Source organism: Labrus mixtus, chromosome 16 (genome assembly GCF_963584025.1).
Source record: "Labrus mixtus chromosome 16, fLabMix1.1, whole genome shotgun sequence".
NCBI classification, from domain to species: domain Eukaryota; kingdom Metazoa; phylum Chordata; class Actinopteri; order Labriformes; family Labridae; genus Labrus; species Labrus mixtus.
The window spans coordinates 12,178,775-12,200,172 of NC_083627.1; the positions used below are offsets into that span (position 1 = coordinate 12,178,775).

The following is a 21,398-nucleotide window of genomic DNA, read 5'->3' on the forward strand; positions in this document are numbered from 1 at the left end:
ACATTACAATAAACATGATAATTAATTGATACCATAGATTTATTATTATGCTGTTGTCTTACTTTGAATCACATGTGGCTCTGGTATGGTTTTTCTGTTTATACATGTGTTTCCCCGTATTGAAATGAAGCTAGTATGGGAACTAAACAGAATTTAATCGTCAAAATAGACAATTTTCAAAAGCCTGATGGCGAACCACACAATGGAAAAACCCGCGGGCAAGGCACACCCATTCCACTCACAGATCTCTGATAGTTGGATTATCTCGACTGGAGGCGGCGCATATCAACACAAACAGCACGCAGTTGGGCGGCGTCAGTCCGGAGAAGTACGTCCTTCTGAGCTCACTTCCTGCCGGCTTGAATCGGACCGATATTCTTTTGCACCGCTTTTGTTCTCTCCCATTTGCCATCCAGCCGACGCTGTTGAACAGAGGGACCCATCCGGTTGGGAGACCACGCCGAGTAGCGGACCCCCTCTTTTCGTCGCAGTAAACGTCAGGCAGCCACATGCAAAGCGAAGTCTGCACCAAGGATACGCCGCACTCCGTTGTTACATAAGTGGACTACTTCTACTTTCTATTTTTTTTTTTTGTTTTTTTTTTTCCCTCCACGCTTTTTTTTGTTGTTGGTTTAACCGAACTGTGACACTCTTTTAACTCAAAATGGAGAACGACGAGAAATACCTCCCCGAACTGCTGGCGGAAAAGGATAGCCTGGATTTGTCGTTCACACACGCCACGAAACTTTTGAACACAGGTAAAGTCGCCTACTGTTGTTTGTTGTCGTGTGTTCACCATGTTTTTAATGTTTTGATTTAAAAAAAAAAAAAAGGGGGGGCATTGCAGTTGTCGTGAAGTTTTACGGATGGGACTGCCTCGGCATGTCATTAATGAAACAATGAGTATGTGTGATACATCATGGATACATAAAGGATACATAAAGGATACATAAAGGATACATAAAGGATAATGACGTGTCTGAGAGTTTGAAAGCCTGACGCTTTTTTAAAAACACCAGAGAAAGAAACACTCTTTTTAAAATATCATTGAAGATAATTCCCGCTTCCTCTCGCGCAGCTGCGTCGTTTCCAATTGTTTACTTCAGTGTCAACTTGCAAACTCGTCTTGCGAACGAAGGCTCTATTGGTTATTACTTTCGCTCCCCTGCTGCTGATGTCGTTTTCTTGCAGACACGCTTCGCATCAGTCTATAAATCTACGCCACTGTCCGTGACTAGGGGGGGGGGGGGGGGTCACCTCTCACATGTCTGAGCCGAGAGGCGGCCTGGTAGCAGGGACAAAACTCTGAAAGCTCCGTCTGTCACACGCTGCTGAGGCGTCCTTGAGCGGGCGACTGCACTGCGAATCTTTCCCCCCTAGTTGTACAGAAGAAGAGACCAAATAAACTACTGTTGTTTTTTGTTTTTGTTTATATCTCTGTGCTCATCATTTAGCTCAGAAAAAAAGTATTCTATTGTTTTCTATTTTTCAGTGACAACACTTTGTAGGTCTAATATAATATGCATGTGTTTTTTTAAGCTTGCCTGTTGTGAAATGCATGAATTTAAAAACATGAATAATTCAAAGAAAGAATATCGTCATTGATAGTGACTGACAATCTAATATATTCTGTTATTTTTTATCATCCAATTCGAAAACGGTTTGCTCATTTTTTTTGGAGGATAAGGAAATGCCAAATTTGATTAAAAAAAAAAACCCACACCCAAGTTGAAGACTTTGAATGAACTGTGTCTGCCTGATAAGTCATTTAAAAACTCAGGAACATTTTATTTCCATTGATTTGATAATAGAAAAAAAAGTCCAAAATACATTTTTTTTTAAAGTATCACTGGGAAAACAAAGTTGACAGCTCTTGAATAATCACCTAATTGTTCAAGCTTTTTCTGGGTGTTTACAAATCTCAGAAGTTGCTTTATGAAACAAATTAATTATACCCTGTGTTTTATTTAAGCTCCAACTGATTCATGTTTTGCGCCCTAAAAAAAGTTTGTCTATCATGTATTTTTGTTGCTATTGAAATGAAAAGCAAGAGTTACTTCCTAGACGCCGATGATTAACAGAGGGCTGTTATATTGAATGAGTGTGACTGACATGCTCGCAAGGAAGCTTGACTTTTACATGGCGGTTGCTCGTGACAGGCAAATCTCTAGTTTAATCTGTTAAAAATATGTATGAAACGGGCCATGTGGACCTGGCCCCTTGAAACCTTGTACGATTGTGTGTGATCACTTTGCCTAAAACAGACTCTCTCCCTCTTCAGAAATTGATAGAATCCAGAAAGGCGAGACTAAAAAGGAGACAGAAACATACCTGGATCTTTTCACAACAAAGAACATCAAACTTAAGGAACGAGTGCTCATACCTGTCAAACAGTACCCAAAGGTGAGCTCGCTCTGACCTTGTTTTTTTTCCCCTGCGTCTTCTTCCCTCTTGAATTAATTTATCCTGAAGCCGAGTCTCAATTACATAAAGTCACAGGGTTACTTGCGAGTCTCAAATTACTCTTGTCAACCTTGATCTTTAAGCTACTGTGTATAATTAAAGCGGAGAGTCGATACTGACATGTCTTTAAATAGTGACTCTATTTCTTACAGTGTTCAGAGCTTGGATCCAGTCTTATGCGTGTTCAAATTAAAGTCTTACTTGATTATATCGTGTGAGGTGGGTTCCTCCTTAGTGTAATGGTTCATGACTTTTAGTATTTGAGTTTATATTGAGTGTGTAACCTGTCCTATAACAACTCAAAGGACACCTTTCTTGTTGCGTAATGCTTCATTTGCATGTTGTTTAATTTATTTGCATAATTTTGAGCCATCAAGCTTTACACGAGCCCCCTCTGAAGCACTCTGTAAAATATTTAGAATTCTGTTAACATTTTTACCATTGGAAAAAGTTGTCCTTCAAAGTGTTCAAACCCCAAGATGGGTGAGGTCTATCAAGCACCTCAGGCATCAGATTAATATGACGTAGAAGTTTGGTCTGTGGGGTAATAAAGCCTTCTGATCTCTACAAGGCTGTCTCGGTCTGCCAGCAAGACTTATTTTAGGTTGCTTCACCGGTCCGCTCTGACAGAGATAAAAGAAACTCATGAGTGCTTTCAGATTGTAGAAGCAAGTTTGAAAACTCCAGGAGACATTGTTTCCTTAGGGGCCACTCAGCTAAATGACAGCTAATAGTAGGACATGTCATATATAGTCATGGTTATTACCTTGTTCTGAAGGTCTATGAGGTAAAGATTAGAGTATTTGATCACTAGTTGTTTCTGGTTCAGTGTTTGGATGCTTAAAGTATTTAGTGAGTGAAAGAATTACAGCCCAGAAAGAGCTCATATCGACCGTCTCTTGTAAATCTACTTCTTCCGGCTGCAGGATGTGCAACAAGGCCCTTGACAGTGATTGCTCCTTCAATCTCTTGGTAATAAGCTCACCCCTGCTTTGATTGTCAGGCTAATTTTGTTCTGCTTTGTTTTGCTATTAGTTCAATTTTGTGGGGAAGATTTTGGGACCTCAGGGCAATACAATCAAACGTCTGCAGGAAGAGACCGGAGCGAAGATCTCTGTGCTTGGCAAAGGATCCATGAGAGACAAATCTAAGGTAATACACACAAAACACACACAGTTGGTTTTACACACCTTTGAGAAGTGTAGAAGGCATAAAACATCTGGCCTGCACTTCAGAGGCACGGCAGGCAGGCAGGGATCCCAGATGGTTTCAGTTTGCAGGGTAGTTTGTGCGAACGTTAACGTAAAGCCAAGGGCATACAAGCAACACACATCTGTTCAAAGAATCTTCAGGATTTCCCGCTTAACCCGTTATCTACCACTTTGTATCATCGTTAAGCACAGGGGGTTTCTCAGCTCCCATATGTAGTCCTGAAAAGATCTACAGGAGGGGAGGGGGGAGGGGGTTCCTGAGGTAAGATGTGACTTTAAAAACAAGGCGCGGATGTCGCTATATACGATGCTATGAGAATATTAGATTAGCATTATATCAATGCTACGTGTAGTTCAAAAGAGCGGAGGAAAACATCCTGACAAACTGAAAACATTATGCAGCCGTTTTATTATGGCACAGAGATTGTGGCAGTCCCATGCAGACACTCTTTGCACCATGCAGCAGTCACAGGATATGAACGTCACTCCCCCTCCCATTGGCAGGTGAATCCTCTGGAGAATATCCTGCTGCGTTCTTACATCAGCTCACTTGGACTTGCTGCTAAAAAAAAAAAATACAAGGGGTCTGGCAGGAGAAAGTGTGGGTGAAATGCGAGCGAAAAAATGTGTCTGTTTGGGTTCACACATACAGCTCCTGCTTAAGCCTGGGGGTCTAGGGGTCCTCTCTCTGGAAGTGTTGCGCATCAAACTCTTTCATTTTTGTATTTTTTTTTTTTTTGTGCACCAATCTGGCAAACGTTTTTCCCCCTTTTTTTTACGGAAAATAATTTAATTCAAATGATAAATATCTGGTACTTCCTTCACCTAATCCTCACCTATTAGAATTATAATTAACCAGATTTTAGAATAATTAACTTTATATATTTTTCCTTCAGTTAGACACTTTTGAAAGATTCTCCACCACAGACATCTGCCTCTTTTTTTTTTTTTTTTTTTTACGATTCCCACGGTACCGCAAACAGTTTTAAAAATGTCAGGCTGATTCCATGGCTTTCTGATCCTGACGGCGTCATTATGAACACAGCTTTTCACCACACGCCACAATGCTGTAACCAAGACTTGATTGCACTGAATATTCTAACTTTTAGATGTGTTCTACTCTCACCATGGTGAGAAAAAGGAAAAGAGGAGAGCATATGCATATGCATATGGAGAGAAATGCAGACCCAAAACAAAAAAAGGCACAATTAACCATGAAGCCTTGTCTTACTGTGTGTGACTCTCAGATCTGATGTATCATTTTCAATCTCAATTGCAATGTGCGCATGTGCCTAATGTCAGTCAAGTATCCGCACGCCAATCTACCACTTCTGTGTAGATGGCCAGCTTTCTCGTTTCCTTTCTATACTATCTACAGTTAAAGTCTGTCTGAAGTCACCATCACTGGCCGCCATGCATGCAGAGTATGTTTCCTGCGTGTAAAAAAGTATAGACTACAGGTGATGCTGCTGCCGTCAAAGACAAACCGCAATGAAATGAGTGTGTGTCCACTGTCAACAGAACACTGACCCGCTGCTCGTTAAATGCTGTGGCCACGTATACGGACTGTTAACAGAGCTGATGTACCGCTAATGGCTTCCTTATCATGGCTGTACCTGCAACACACAGTGAAGCTTACTGTGGGTCACATTAACTTATAACATCTTCAGAAATGGATGATGATGTATAAATAATTGCAAGCCCCCAAGTTGACCCAGTTTGTGCTGAAAGTAGGAAGGGGTTTGGAGTTAAAATCATAAAATAAATGTACAATTATTTGATTGAGAATTAAATTGATGTTCATAAAAACAAATGGAAAAGGTATAATTTCCATTATTTTAATTGCAACATATAACAGAATGAAAAATGATCACAATCTCAGATATGTTCTCCCATTTCTAACTCCCTTATTAAACTATATAAAGGAAGGCATAATTAAAGTCTCTGCCCATTGCCCTCTAAGGTGGCTAAATTGCGATTAATTGCAGAATTATTTTTGTTGTCATGGAAGCTGATTGCTGTTTTCGACTTGCTTACACTCTTTTGATTTTGCCCTATTTTTAGGAGGAGGGGCTGAGGAAAGGTGGGGAGCCCAAGTACGCCCACTTGTCTATGGAGCTGCACGTGTTTATCGAGGTGTTTGCCCCGGTACCCGATGCCTACCTGCGCATGGCCCATGCCATGGAGGAGGTCAAGAAGTTCCTGTTCCCAGTGAGTCTGAATCTATTCCTTTGGCTTTTTCCTTGTTGTGTTTTGGTGGGAGACTGGCTTTTGAACAGCCTGCGTGGACTAACTTTGTGATTATTTATTCAGGTCATAATTTATTCTGTCAAATAGTGAAAGCACACGGAAGATAAAGCAAAGTCTTTTGACTTGTCAGAAAAAGCTTCTTCTTTTTTCAACATACATAGCGAAGCAAATATTTCCATTTGTGTAATTGTGACGATATATTGTGATCGATGAACTAGTGTTAGATCTGAGCTTGAGTCAGTTGTTATTAAGTTTAAAACTCTACCCTTGAAATCAAACCAAGTCTCATCCAACAATGACTTTCATTTTCAAATGGATCTACCAAAAAAGTTAAATTAACAAGTTTTAGTATGTGAAAGTTTTTTAATAAACATTTGTAAAGAAACGGCCTGTAAGTATTTCCTAAAGCTAGAGTTCATATTTAAAGAAGCTTGATTATACTAATCAATAGTCTGTATATGTAGAGAGAAAGAAACACTCAGGAATTATGAAACTACATTTGGCTATGTTTGGTATTTTTATTTTATAATTTTTTTAACAATAATTATTCTGAAGTACATAAAAAAACTACAAACCATTTTATTAAAAATTCAATGTCAAATTATTATGTTTGTTTAAGACACATCAATTTTAATCTGCAAGTCGTGTTTCTTCTGACCGGAGACTTCTCTGTCTAATTACTCAGATCAAATCTTTTTGGTTTTGTTATGGAATAGGATTCAATTCACTTATCCCTCTGTGCTCTAAAAAAATACATTTACATAACTCACAATCTGCAATCTCTAATTGCTCCACTTGTATAAATATTGGAGGTCTTTAGTAAGTGTCATCCGTTTGAAAACAGTTGAGAAAACCTTGCAGCTAGGAATCTCGGTGGAAGAATCCTTCAAATCCTTGGCAATCCTTGGTTGAATCTTGGTGGGAGCGGAAGGGTTACTTTAACTGTATCTGAGGGAATTACTTCTTTACTTGACTCATCACATGTCTGTCCATTACTGTGTCTTTACATCGCTGTGCTCTCAGACAGATGTGTGGTAGAATTCTTTCTGTATTGGCTATATGCTGAGATATCAATGTGCTGAAGCCGAACATTGGTGTGTTCTAAAACAACAGGCCAACAGGCCAAGGCTTTCACATGATGCCAACATTTTTTATACTAATGCGCTGGATACTATGGAAGACCGGGTCCTTTGGATCAAAGGCAATCTAAGGGACTGATGGACCAGCTGCAAGTCTTGAAATTTGCAATGTATGGTAAAAAGCCTTTTGCAGAACCTGTCTTCACAATTTAAAGCCATAATCTGTCAGGCTTGACAGCCTTCATTCGGAACAGGGTCATATTTTAATATATTACTCAGGTTTCACATAAAATGGATTGAGGTGATTTGTTGGTAGAATGTTTTATGCATTACCTGTACTCCAAAAGTAATTCAGAAGGATTTGATTCTACTGTTCTTCCTTATCCCTTTTACATAATAATATCTGTATGTCTACTGATGTAAATGCAACAGCAGCGCCTTTCTGTGTGAAACTATTGCATGTGTTTATTATTGATTCTGATCCTTAGCACAGTTTTATTTTGGGATTGTTACTTCCAAAGAAAAGGTATTTAATCTAAGCACCTTGATGGGTAAACGGGTGCCACTTTGCTGGCTCATTAAATGCAACTGCATTGACAACAATTCTCTTCTGAGATGAATCTGTCATCAGTCAAATGGCTCGTGTTTGCCGGTTTGGCGGCAGATAAATTAAAAGCTGTCACTTGAGATGCATATTGTTGTATCAGTCTTTTTCCTTATTTTCACCATCATTAGATCTCCGTCAACATTTCAGAGGTTGATTTATGAAAAAGAATTGATTGGGTCACAGTGCGGCTCTCCCTGCAGACAGGCAGTGGGTTGTGTTGCAGGATTTGAGCTGCTCAGACAGGCAGTGTCACTAATCCTCCCAATGTATTGTTTTTATGGATAGAATAAGGAAAAAGTGAATACAGTCACACCAGACTTGTCAAGAAGTGCAGAAAGGAGTGATTTACATTTTGTGCATGATGGAGAGGAACAGGAAAGCAGGGAGTGTGGATGGATGATTTCCAACCTCCCACATCCTCGACCCCCCTGTCCCCGTCTCTTTAACACTCTGAGTCACTCAAACAGAGACTTTTTTCTTTCTCTCGCTCTGTCAGCCGATAGAGGGGTGCTGTGTTGTGAGCAGCTCAGTAATTGTTTTCCACTCTTTTATTCATTACTCGTTCTTTCACACTGTCTCCGTTTCTTCCCCCTTCTGCTCCCTCTCTTTTTTTGGTGCGCCTTCACTTGTCATGTCCCCTGTCATGTGCTCTTGTTTCTCACCCTCTCTCTCCTCTCTTTTTTTAATGTGTGTGTAGGATATGATGGATGATATCTGCCAAGAGCAGTTCATGGAAATGAGCTACCTGAATGGAGGCCAGGAGCACGGAGCCCGAGGCCGAGGGGGCATGCCAGTCAGGGGCCGCGGAGTCCCCCCTTCTGGAACACACAGGTTTTTTAAATGCACACAATTCTGCACATACAGGGTTCCTTCTATGACCGCTGTGGGGTCACTACCTAAATAAAAAGATACAAGCAGCAGTGTTTCCCCTAGGTTTACAGCGTTGGGGGGGTGGGGACAAGCCGACATGCCGACACGACGACACAAACACTTGAAGGAATCTTGGTGTTCATGTGTTACTTTTAATGACAGCTGTCCTTTTCTATCGGAAAGGTATCCTTAAATGACTTATTTCCCTGATTTCCAACTCTATCCACTATCCTATCTCTACAATAAAGGCACAAAATGCCCAAAAATAAATCTTTAAAAAAAAAAAAAAAAAAAAAAATGTAACCCCCCCCCAATATAATGGTAGGGAAAACACTGAGCAGTAAAGGAAGAGCTCCATTTTGTTTTTTACTATGTGTGGATTTACTTTTGATCAATACTGGTGCACATTATTGACCCTTAAGTCATAAATAATTTATTCAAAACTGGCAGCAGAGGCTGTTTTCCTATACTAATCTTCAAAACGTTGTCATAGGCTTCTATCTACGAAAGCAATTTGTCTTTATAGATATATATACATTTTTTCAACACCGTCCTTGTTTTGGGCTGAAGTTTCAATGTCTCACGTCTCCTATGAAGTGGATTGTTTGATTTGAAATGTTTGAAAATATAAATATAAAAATGTTTCTGTTTTTTTTTTTTTAATAGCGAGCATCAACCTCACATTTACTGTGTATATAGTCAAAATCTAATTGGAAGCATAAATGATTACTTCAGTTTCAGTTCAGGCCAGTGAGACACGGGTCTACATGAAACCGGTGCAGACAGCTGCAGAATTAAAATTCAAACTGATCTGTTGTGTGACACATGGGAGTAAAAAAAAAAATCAAACACATTTGCCGTCTTCGCATGGAGTGAGCTTTTTTGATGTGGATAACACCAACAGTTGTTTTTTAAAACCTTATTTCTTTAATGCAAAGAATATCTTAACAACATTGGCTGACACACTTACTCTCTATCTTTCATGACGTAGATGAGACGATCAATCTCACCTTCATGTTTGTTCAATAATTAATGTAGCTAATGCCAGGAGGCAGTTGAGTTGAAAAGATGAGTTTATGGAGTACCAGGCTCAATTTATCTGATTACCAATTTCTTTGATCCTCACTGATAAAACATACATGCTAAAGTAACTGGCTGTTGCATGTCTCCTTATATTAAGTAGTGGGACATGAAAGTTGTATAAATCTATTTATCTTGCTCCTGTAAAGAAAGTATCAGTTCTGATATTCTTTCCATGAACATAGTGTTAACTCCATGTCCCTGTTTTCTAGGGGAAGGGGAATGCCTCCTCGGGGAGGTGTCACTCGTGGAGGCCCAGGCAGAGGTGGGGCACTGAGGGGTGCTCCAGCAGGCCGAGGCGGACCCCCTGCTGCACCTGCCAGGGGAGCTGTGGCAGCCCGTGCTAGGCCCCCTACTGGCGGCCCCCCCCAGAGAATGGCAGCCCCCCACCAGCACGCCCCTGCTGCAGCTGCAGAGAACTACGAGGAATATGTAAGTGTATCACATCTTCTAGCACATGGATGTTTGAATTCATCCGTTTAGTTTGTCTGTGGATGTTCTCAACAAAATTAAATTACAGGTAATATTTTATGTATAAGCTGCAATTAGTTTGATTATATTACACATAAATGAATTTTAATGTCTTTTAAAAATGTTAGTATTGATAAGTTAAATATAAAAAATGATAAGATCTAATAAGGATTTTTGCTGTTGGGACTGAAAACAGTCTCGTCCCTGAATGACACTGTTCTGGGCCGTTTGCCCTCGGAGTTAAATTTCACGTCTGACATGAGAGGAGCGTGTCTGTCTTAGTACAAGTGTAGTTCTTTGGGGGCACCTTGACATTCATGATTTATGAACAAGCCTCTGTTTAAATCTCACTCACATTCTCTGTTTCCTTTCCTCTTCAGGGCTACGATGAGAGCTACACAGACACAGCCTACGAGTCATACGACAGCTATTACAGTCAGCCGCAGGCGTGAGTGAATCAGACGTCTCTTTGGTTTTCACCTGCTCCTCATAGAGTGCATGCACATTGCCTAGTTGTGAGGAAAAAGGATTTGAGAGAAGCAAAAATGCTTTTTCAACACTGCAAAAATTCGGTGCTGATTTTTACTCCATGCTTCACGACTTGGATGGTGATGTTATTAAGGAGAACCAGCCAGGACTAAGATGTTCCATTCTGGAGAGTTAGCTTTGATCTTATTCATGAAATCCAATTATCAGCCCCCTAGACATTACTGTCAGCAACTTCTTGATGTTTTCAAAGATTAAATGTTATTTTATCTTCTTCTCTCTTCCTTCTTTTGACCATCAGAGAGCCTGAATACTATGACTATGGACATGGAGAGACATCAGAGTCGTACGAATCCTATGGTAAGGAGAAATTTGATTCATTGTTAAGAAATTTGACCTAATATATATATATATATATATATACATATATATATATACATAGTTTGGGCAGTATTAAAATGTGATGATATTTCTTGCAATATCAGTACAGTACATGGACACAGAGCAGCAGCCATCATGAGTCTGATATTAAACTATTTGATCTGAAATTAACAAAGAAGAAGCACCTGCAACTTTGAAATCATTTGTCTGTCTGCAAGTGGAGGAACAGATCCCAGCTGATCCATAATTTATCAGTATTTGCAAAGTCCCTGATGGGGGTGGAACAAATACTGTAGTCAAAATGATGGTGAAGAAAATTGAGGATGTGATACAGGGTAACAGAAGAGACGCAAACAATGTCCAAGCAGAGACATTTATTATAAGACAATTACTAGTTAAAACGTTTTAAAATGGATTTAAAATTGATTTTTGGGGGCTGCTGTGGCTCAGTGGTAGAGTTAGTCGTTTCTCAACCGGAAGGCCAGGGTCTTGATCCCCAGCTCCTGCAACGATGTGTCCGATGTGTCCTTTAGCAAGACTCTGAAACCCAAGTAGCTCGTGCTGCTTAGGCGGTGGCATGTGAATGTGTAAGAATGGGATTTGTTTATACTGATGGTCATTCTACATAGCATCAGTGTGTGAATGTGTTGGTGTAACCTGCGATGTAAAAGCGCTTTGAATAGTCAAAATACTTGAAAAGTACTGTAAAAGCTTAAGTCCATTTAGCATTTAGCATTGTTATGCATTCTGTGACCTTCCATGGAATAAAACACTATTATGTAGGACTCATCCACTCGTACATTTTGTATCAAACGTTTTTTTAAAATAAGGTCTAGTCGTGTTCCTGTGAACAGAATATTATTGTATGTTTGGATCCATCTTGAATTGTTTATGTTTTCTCATTTGTGTGTTTCCTCTCCAAGGTCAAGATGACTGGAACGGGACCCCGCGGACAGCTCCAGGGAAGGCTCCTCCTGTCTCCAGAGGTGCCAAGACGCCTTATCGGGAGCACCCATACAGACAGTACTGAAGCGGACTAAGCACCTTTAATGTGTCGCCCTGACTACCGCCTGTGTACCACGGCAGCTCTCGCTTTAAGCAGCCCGACAAAAGTAATTGTCTGTTTTGTCTTTGGTTTGGTCTTTCCTACACCGGACTTTATACGAGAGAGCAAATTGGGAACTGAAAATCCGAACTGTTTGAGATTTGAGCACAAACACCCTCCCCTACCCGACTTTGTCATTCCAACCAACCACTTATTCAACAAGCCACCATTCCTTCCTACACAAGTGGCTTTTAGATGGGTTAGAGAAAAGTCAATGTCCTTACTTTGTTCATTTTCATTTGACTTTTTGATTATTTCGCTGTATTTTTCTCCTTCCCTTTTTAACCCCCTCTGGCTTTTTTTGCATTGTTTATCCTCATTTTTATTAACTGTTCAGGAAAAATAATTTCCAAGCAAAGTTAGGGGCTTATTATCCACTTGTCTAATGAATTCATGACAAATGTTTTTTAAATAAAAGAAACTGTTGAGGGTCAGTTGCAGATTCCCAATTAGGCTACATTTCAAAATTCTGTTAATATAGTGAATAAAATATCTATTTAAACTTTCATGTAATATAGAGACAAAAAAAACCTATATTAAATTAAGTGAAGGTTAAGAATCAGTGTTAATGGAATCGGAATAATTCATTCTTCCTGATGGTTTGTTTTAAATAGTTCTAAAAACGTTGTCCATTTAGACTTAGGCAGCAATATTTGTCATTGTACTTAGAGTTTTGAAATATAGCCCTAATAGACACTGTTGAGATGGACTGTCCTCATATCCTCAATTCGTCTTCCTTGTTAAAAAATAAAATTAAAACCGTGAAGACATAATGTTTGATGATAACATGGCTGAGAGATTGCCTCCTGTTATGCTAAATCCAGTTTAGGTCTTCATTTTGTTATCGGAATCTCTATAAACTGCATGTACAAAAGTTCACAAAGAAAGGATTGGGACACAAATCTCCACATGGGTCTTCTCTTTTTCTAGAGAGAAGGGATCCTGCAGCTCAATCTGAACCTTGTACATATTTTAAAACATCCTAACTGTACTTACTCTGACACTAGTATCTGTACCCTCTCCATAAAATGCATTATGCTACATGTGTAAGCTTGCCTAAATAGGTTACTAAATCTGTCCAAAAGATGTTTTGCAGCAGTTTGTCAATAAAGCCTAGTTTGTTTTTATGAAATTTAACTTGCTTTATTTGTTTCCTGTCCTAGTCAAATTCTGAAATGGCTTTTTTAAAACAACCCTCAGCAGTCAGATGTAGGGGTTTTCCTTTTTTTCTCATTCAAAACCGCATTTTAAATCTAAATGAATGTATTGACGTCTGAAGACTTTAACCCTACTAAATGATGTCTTGATTGATTATCAAAAGAGCACAACTTATTCTTTCTCTCTCTTTCTATACTTTTTAAAAAGGACCCAGAGGTAAGACCTCTAAAATAACCTGGATAGCTTCCTAATGTGTATAGAGTTCTAAAGCATTGATTGCCTGGGTATGTATAAGACTTTTTCAATCCTCTTACCTGTGGTCGTAATCGTTAATGAGAATTCCTTTTATAGCATCTGAAAATTAACTGAATTCAAACCACTATTCAGGTCTAGGCTTCATTGTCATGAATGACCCTGGCGCGATGGCTACTTTAGTACAGAGTAATGGCAGTGCAATGGAGAGGATGGTTTTAACCTAGAGAACTCCACTGTAAAGGTAACCTAACCCTAAATGTTTAATTTCGTAGTGTGTTTATCCATTGACATAAAGTTGCTGGTAAATGCGTACAGTTTCTTAAAATATTATTATAGTCATGGCAATAAAAAAAAAGAATCAACTCAAAAGTAAGAAAAAAGTAATTTCAAATATCATACTGTAGTGGATTTTATATACAAAAATAACTATTCTGTATACTAACAAAATCTTTTAGAATAGTGTTAATGCAACTCTTGCTAAAATGAACAAAGCAAAATCTATGTCAATATCTTCTGTACATTTGAGCTGCAGTTACTTTTTTTTATTTGCTGTGTAATGGTTGCATACTGTAATTTAAAAGGTTCTGCCTTTATAAAGTTATTCAAAATACAAAGCTTGAGTTGCATGAGCATATCTTCTCCTGTAGACATTGCATGATCACTGTCTCAAGTTTCTCCAGGTTTTTTTCGACAGGGTATTGATTTTGTGTTTGTCCTCCCTTCAGGCACAGTTATCGGTCACTGGGTGCCCCGGAGACTGACAGTTTACTGACGAGAGCCCGTTTGAAACCTCAGGTTGGTCCTCTGCTGAACCTATTTCTGTTTTTAAGGACTATGCTGTGGGTTTTTGCATGATAATATCATCACCCTTTTTTTGTGTTTGTTTGTTTACTGCCCTCTATACAGCGAGTCTTAAATATTGATTATTTTCCCCCATTCCAGGCAGTCATTAGTGTCTGTTGATGTTTTTTCAATATGAGCATCAATCTCGATGGCCTTGAAAATTGCATGAACTGTGAAATCCATCACAGAGAAAAAAACAGCTTCTATCATTATTTATGTATGCATTTATTTTGGGTGGAACATTTTTATCACTGTTCAAACAGTGTGCAGATACTTTGGGCCGTCACAGAGAAACAGACCGGTTCCAGTCAGCAGCCGTTTTTTGATCTTTTGAAAAATAGGCTAATTGCCTTCTTGTCAATATGACTTTATCAGCAGCAGTTGGTTAGGTTAGCATAGCAGGCAAAATGGAAACAGGGAAGTGGCAATAGGCTTGCTCTGTTTAGAGATGACTTAGTTTGCCCCCTAACTAAGCACAGATGCATAAAATTGTTTTATGAATGACCACATTGATTACCAATTTGTAAAATCGTGAATCTACTTTTATCAAGCGGCAACCTCCCGTCTTGAAAAATTAAGCCAATGTGGAAGTCCAAAATCCTGCAGTTCGTCAAGTGTCTGCTTGAGGCTGCAGGAACACCGGAAGTCACAAACACATGACTGGCAAATACACTGTTTTTACAGCAAAAATTAACATGTTTACAGCCTGGTACGGAAAAACAAATAGGTCTGATTAGTTGTTGTCATCATGTGCACACACTGTACGGGAGGTGAATGTTTTTTAAACAGCTCTATTTTGATAACGATATGTGTTCTCCATAGTTAGGCTCTGACAGGTGTGCGTGATGTAACGGTCCTAATGCTTAAAACCCGCCTCCGCTCCAGCTCTCAGCCTGTCGTTAGGTTGAATGAAAGCTGAGACAGCATTTCCAGCATGGCGGCTGCTGCCGATGAGCCCCCTGACGTCACTCAGGCTTCGTCCATTAATATTTACAGTCTATGACTTTTATTCATTCTAGATTTTGGCCCTAGCCAACCAGCTCTGAGATATGCAGACAAGGGTACAATTCTAAAAAAAAAAAAAACGTTATTAAGGTGATCATTTTAGAAACTGAATTCACTGTGAAGGAGAGTTTTTAGTCCCTATACTTGCAACAGTAACCTGTGCTGGGTAAGCCTTCACTGTTAAGTGTACACAATTTGTAGGTAGTGGTCTCAACCCTTCAGAACCACTGGTATGCTCCCTTAACTTTTCTAATTTCCTCCAAAGACTGGTGCCTGCAGGTATTCAGCTGGGGTAAATTATGCAGCAGCAGCAAGTTCATGATATTCACGGCATTTCAAAGGTTGGCTGATTCTGATGATTGCCCAGCTCCTGTAAGTCGCCTGGCTTTTGACAGTGCCCGGTGAATTGGTGTGTGTGGCCATGCTAGCCTTCAGCAAGTCTGAGTGTGAGAGAATGCCACGCTGGTGTCACTGTAGTCTCGGGGAAAGTGACTAATGAGGATCTGTAGCTCAAGGCGCTCTGACAGAAGGAAAAACAGGAGTGAGAGGGCTGTGGCAATTCCCGAAATGGAACCAGCGAGAGGAGAGAGTTGTCGGGGGGATTGTTCATGATGTCCTTTCTATGCCTGGAAGGCAGGATGGCTTTGAATGTATGTTTATTGGTAGAGCTGAGAAACATTAACTATGTTAGCATTTTACCAAAGGGGAACTGGGTAATGAACCAGTTGGGAACATTTTTTTTAATGTAATTGGCTAAAAAGGTCACTTGCTTGTTTGAAGATTGTGTTAAACATGGCTACCTGCAGATGTAAGACATTTTAGAAAAACAAAAGTTTCTTTGTTAATAATGTAGAACAACAGATTATTTGGAAGCTTAGATTTTGCTCTGTGAGGCGCCTGTAAAAATCTGTGTTTACTTATGAAGAATATATGATGTTTTACATCAAGTAGGAATGGTTATAAGTACTCAAGTACTCATTTTGTACTAGTTGACATCAATAACGTTTGACACAGGTACAGGTACACGTGTCACCAGAAAAAAAAGAAAAAGAATTGATGGACTGGGAAGTAAATTCAAGATAGCTGGTTTCCATGATATCCAAGTTTAACGCCACCTGAGACAGACAACTGCCAGATTGGCATCGCATCATTTCCTAGCCCTGTTAGCACACATCGCTGTGATGAAGCATTAGCCTGCGTGTATCAAAAATGGTGACTGGAGACATGCCTCCATTATGTTTTGTGGCAGGAGAAGGCTACTCTTAGCTGACAGCGTTTGTCAAGCTGGAGTACAATCCCCCCCCCCCCCCCCCCCCCCGTCGCAGCGAGTATTAGCTACGAGAATGAAAACGGTGTCATAGCAGCAGCAGGATTTAGGGTTGATTAGCAACATGTTGACAAATAGGCTGTTATTACTGACTGGAGAACAGCTCTCACCATGGAATCATACATTACCATCACATGACATTACATTTGATAGATATCTTAAAATAGATACATCTGCTCCTTGTTGTGTTTGAAAATAAAAAATACTCTGAGAACTGTGACCCCACTAGCTGTTAGTTTAAATACCTATGCTGTAGTTTCAAAACTCTAAGAATTAGCTGTCAGATTTATCAAGATGCTGCTTTTCTGCTGTTGAAAAGATTTAAGATTTTATAGCCACTGCTAAAAAGGAAGAAATTATCATTTTTTCATCCAACACTATTACTCTCATGTGTTAATAAATCACTTCAAAGCAGAGGAGGATTTTGACTTACAGCACAGTGCTCTGTGTGTTTTCATGTGGGGCCCATGTCAGCATCACTCTCTTGGTTTTGTCTCCTATCCAGTGAAGCCATACACAGGAGCAACTCACCATGAAGGAGGTGGTCAGAAGAAGCTCTCTGGGGGAGGTGGGTGGGTGGGGGTGGGGTGGGGGGGGCTGCCCTGTTATTTTCCTGGCTGTGAGGGGTTGGGCAGGCTGCCAAGTGACCCACAGTTGCCTGTTGATGTAGTGCGAGGGAGAGGAGCTGGCTCAGACTCCCGCTGGAACACAACTAAGACTGCAGCTGGTCAGTGAAGACATTAAGCTGGCTGGATGTCCGGAATAATTGGAGACTTCATGATTCTCAGTTTCTGTTGATGCTTTTTTTGTTCTATTTTTACATTTCTCAATATTGAGTCACATCGCATTAGCCCCCCTGTGGTGATGCGAGGGTCCGACAAGACCACCCATTCATCCAATAAATGTAACTGTTTCAGTTTAATTTACCATAAAATGAGCCCTCTTGTTATAACAGGCTGTGAAATTATTTTTAATGTCTATTAAACTCAGAGTTCGACAAAAAAATAACGCAATGCCAGCTTACTTTTTCATTCGAAAAGAATTGTGTGACATCTGTATTTGAAGGATTCCATTTGTTTCCCCCACTATTGCTGCATGTTGTGTAGCTTTCATGCCTTATTGCTGTGTGAAATTAGATTCGCTGCTCAAGAGTTAAGAGATGCCCGCAAAGTGAGGATTGCTATCTTGCTGCGGACGAGTTCACCGCGAGCTCACACAAACACACACACACACGCACTCTGCCACATCTTGGCATTGCATGGCCCGTGTAGCCCCCGAGGATATCAAATGCTAATTCAGTGGCCTATTTGCATGTACTCACATGTACCCTCACTACAAATGTGTAACGCTTTCATAAGCAACACTGGCCTGCTCGATGCTGTTCGGCATCCAAGTATGATAATGCAGCGAGATGGGCCCAGGAGGAGAGCTGCATGTGAGAAAGGGATGAAGGGTGAAGACAGACATTACAACCTCCCCCAGCATCCATCATGCCTCTGTTGATTTGATTCCCCTTTATGCCATTTTCTACCATTACCTCTGGTGATATTACAGCTGCCTGTGGTGCAGAGTTACATTTAGAGGTCAAAACTATACTTTCCTGTATTAAAAACACATTTCTCTTCCCCCAACTCACTGGTCAGATGCAGCATTAGTCGGAGAATCCATTTAGTTTATTGAAAATGCTTGCAGCTTAAGATAGAACATTAGATGTTAGGACTGAAACCTCCATTTGATATGAAATGTCAACGGGCCATATCCAAAACAGATCATTCTTCAGTCTTTATGAGCTATTATGTCTGAGATAATGATTTCCGTGTCTCCTGTAATCTAATGAAAGATAAGTGATGGTGTGAAAGCCATCTCCTCTGCTTTCATCGATGAACTGTCAGGAGTGTAAGGATGGAAAAGAAAGTTAATGTAACTGTGCTATGATCAATAAAAGTAGACTTGAATTTAAACTAGCCATGTTTCAGTCGTCTTTAATGTTTTCTCTTTGCTAGAACTGTCTGCGACACAGTCTGCTGTTTCTACCTACTTAAATGCAAGTGGCCTGGTGCATACACATAACGCTACGTGGGAGAATAGACGGAAAAAGGTGAGAGACAGGAGGCCAGGAAGGGTGAGGTTTACGGGAAGGGGGGGGGGGGGGGGGGCGTGCACAGAGTGTGGAGGAGGATGTGTGAAAATGCTGTGTGTGTTAGAGGTGAGGATACTGTGGGCAGAGATGGTGGACAGCTGGATTGCATCTTCTGGTCGAGGAGGATTCACACCATCCAAGGAACATCGCATGCTGACACCTGTGAAGACTGTGACAATCGGCCTCCTCCAGATACACATCAACTGCTGCTTCAGCAGCAGAGACAGAAATCGAGGCGACTGCTGGTACTTTGAGCAGGGTGAACCCGACACCCACATGTCCTTGATCTCCCAGGGGAACTCCGAGAGAACCTTTGAAGATGTCTGGGAATGGTTATTGTAATGAGCAGTCTGTGCACTCCTCGATCTGCAGAGTATGAATAGAAAAGAGCTCAAATAATGCAAAGTGGTACCCAATGGGGCTCACAGGGTGAAACAATTACAGTAAATTAACATACAAAAAGTTTACCATCAAGGAATAAAGCTAGTTATACTCACGTTTTTTTAAAGGGGATTTCAATCAACAATGAGTTTTTCAAAAATGTGATGAAGTGTGACCTTTTTTTTTTTTTCTTATGATACCTATCCCGGACACTGGCATTATTGATTCAGGTCAACATACAGCACCTGCAGGCTGAAATCAGCCATACTCCTCCAAATGTGTATTTTAATCCACTACAAAAAAATGCAGCATTTATTGAAACAGTAATGTCTTACTAAGACTACACTTCCCAGTTTCTTAACTGAGCCTTTTCCACTATGGACACTACCTGGTGACATACATGTATATTCAGTTGTTCACTGAATTAAATTTAATCTGCTATTGTTACACGACCAAATAGCCCTTGATGGCTCATTTTATAAGTCATACCAGAAACTTAAGAGGTGAGAATGGACTAAGTCATTTATTTTTTGATTGTTCTGGGCTCTAGTTGCAGATAACTTTATAGAAAGTTATAAAATGCTTACTCATCTTCTGACAACAGCTGGTGGGTTTCGCTTGGGACAGCAAACATCGTGTCTATTCCCTACGGGTTCCACATTCATTTGCATGTATCTGTTAGAAGAGATGAGGTCGATTTTTCCCCCCCCTAAATAATCATAACTAGAGCCTATAGTGTTCTCTCTCAATATTGCAATATCTTAAAATGCATTGCATGAAGATTTGACATTTTGAGGTTAATGTACTCACAGGACAGTGTAACTTTTTAACAGCTTATATACTGTAGTTGTTGTTTTTTCCAGAAGAATAGAAGAAGAAATCAATACTTTATTAATCCCCAATGGAAAAGTATTTTTTTTATTCTCATTTAAGATGCTACAGACACATAAGGGGCGGCTGTGGCTCAGTTGGTAGGGTCGTTGTCTCTCTACCGGAAGGTCGGGGTTCGATCCCCACCTCCTGCAGCTCCATGTCCGATGTGTCCTTGGGCAAGACACTTGATACATACAGCGGTGTATGAATTGAATAGGATTAGTTACTTCTGATGGTCAACCTACATAGCAGCCTCTCCCATCAGTGTGTGAATGTGTAGGTGTGACCTGCAGTGTAGAAGCGCTTTGAGTAGTCAGAAGACTAGGAAAGGGTCAAAGGGTTTACAAGGTCAAGTCCATTGTCCAATGTCAAGACTTCCTACATGCGAAATCTATGGGTGGATGAGATCAGATAACATTGCAAAGAGGTGAATGTTTTGTGAGAATGCTGCACAAATTATTCTTGTCCTTCAGTCTCTTCAATCTAGGGCTGCCAAAAACCCAAATGTGCAATAAATCATCAATTAATGTTAGCTACCATTGATGTTCCTTTTCTACCTCATTGCAAAAAAATGTGTTCTGAATGTTAGTTTTGTATAACTACATACTGTACAGCTTACCCTTTTTTTTTACCTACCTTAATAAACTATGATTGTCTAGCGTCCACACATTTCATAAGATATACAGTATTTAATCTATGTTAAGACCGTTAAGTCGATAATAATATTGTTTCTGCTATTGCTTCACCTTGATCTGGCTCAGTGAGTCGGTCGTCCCTCTACCGGAAGGTGACAAATGTTTAGCAAGTTCATATCATGTTTAATTAGCAATGTTTCAAAAGAAAAAAATCATGTGATGTATAATCTATATAAACTCCATTAACATCAGAAAAAGAACACCAACCTGAATTGCAGAAACCACAAAAATTATCTGCATCTAATTCTCCAAATTTTAAATGCATGATGTGAACATTTAAATAGATGGAACTTTATTCTAAGACAATTTTCAATTTGCTCTAACTGTATTGATCTCCAAATCGCTCACACAGAAGGTTAGAATTAAAATAAGGACTCCCTGTACCATACACACACAACAGGTTTGAATTGTTGGTGGACTTATTCTGATTACACCCGAGTCTATTCAGGAGACTTAAAAAAGACGATAGTTGCTTATTTGGTGCTAGATCAAAGTTTGTGGCTACATGTGGGACAATGCAGGTTTATAAATAACCGTGCTGGGAAAGTATATAGTATGAAGCACAGACCTTTATTTGGAGTAGTCTGTTCATTTGGAGTTGCATGTTTTCAAATTTGAATCTAAAACATATAAAGCACAAATAGTTTTGCTGTTGGTACTGAATAATACAGTTCCACCCCTACAGGCACGGCCCAGGAGTGGAAGACATCTAGGGGGC

General features: G+C 39.9%; 1 protein-coding gene across 4 annotated transcripts; it reads left to right on the forward strand.

The window, feature by feature from the left end:
- Positions 1–468: 468 nt before the first annotated feature.
- khdrbs1b (KH domain containing, RNA binding, signal transduction associated 1b) lies at positions 469–18,552 on the forward strand. Of its 4 annotated transcripts, XR_009676211.1 has the most exons (13): positions 469–758; positions 2,282–2,403; positions 3,499–3,615; positions 5,739–5,885; positions 8,308–8,441; positions 9,773–9,992; positions 10,412–10,479; positions 10,819–10,877; positions 11,822–12,010; positions 13,369–13,445; positions 13,549–13,657; positions 14,142–14,211; positions 17,097–18,552. XR_009676211.1 is itself a non-coding variant. In XM_061060412.1 (9 exons), exons 1-9 carry the CDS (start codon positions 665–667, stop codon positions 11,926–11,928), a joined length of 1,068 nt encoding a protein of 355 aa, XP_060916395.1. In that variant the 5' UTR covers positions 470–664; the 3' UTR covers positions 11,929–13,140. The 4 variants fall into 4 exon arrangements, 1 of the variants encoding a protein (XP_060916395.1); XR_009676210.1 differs by having other exon boundaries at positions 13,369–13,657; XR_009676209.1 differs by lacking the exons at positions 13,369–13,445; positions 13,549–13,657.
- Positions 18,553–21,398: the final 2,846 nt, after the last annotated feature.

Excerpts from the sequence above, each read along its gene's own strand:
- khdrbs1b (XM_061060412.1), top strand. The coding sequence starts at position 665 with ATGGAGAACGACGAGAAATACCTCCCCGAACTGCTGGCGGAAAAGGAT. Across the intron at positions 5,886-8,307 it reads TCAAGAAGTTCCTGTTCCCA|GATATGATGGATGATATCTG; the intron begins GTGAGTCTGAAT and ends ATGTGTGTGTAG. Across the intron at positions 10,878-11,821 it reads AGAGTCGTACGAATCCTATG|GTCAAGATGACTGGAACGGG; the intron begins GTAAGGAGAAAT and ends TTCCTCTCCAAG.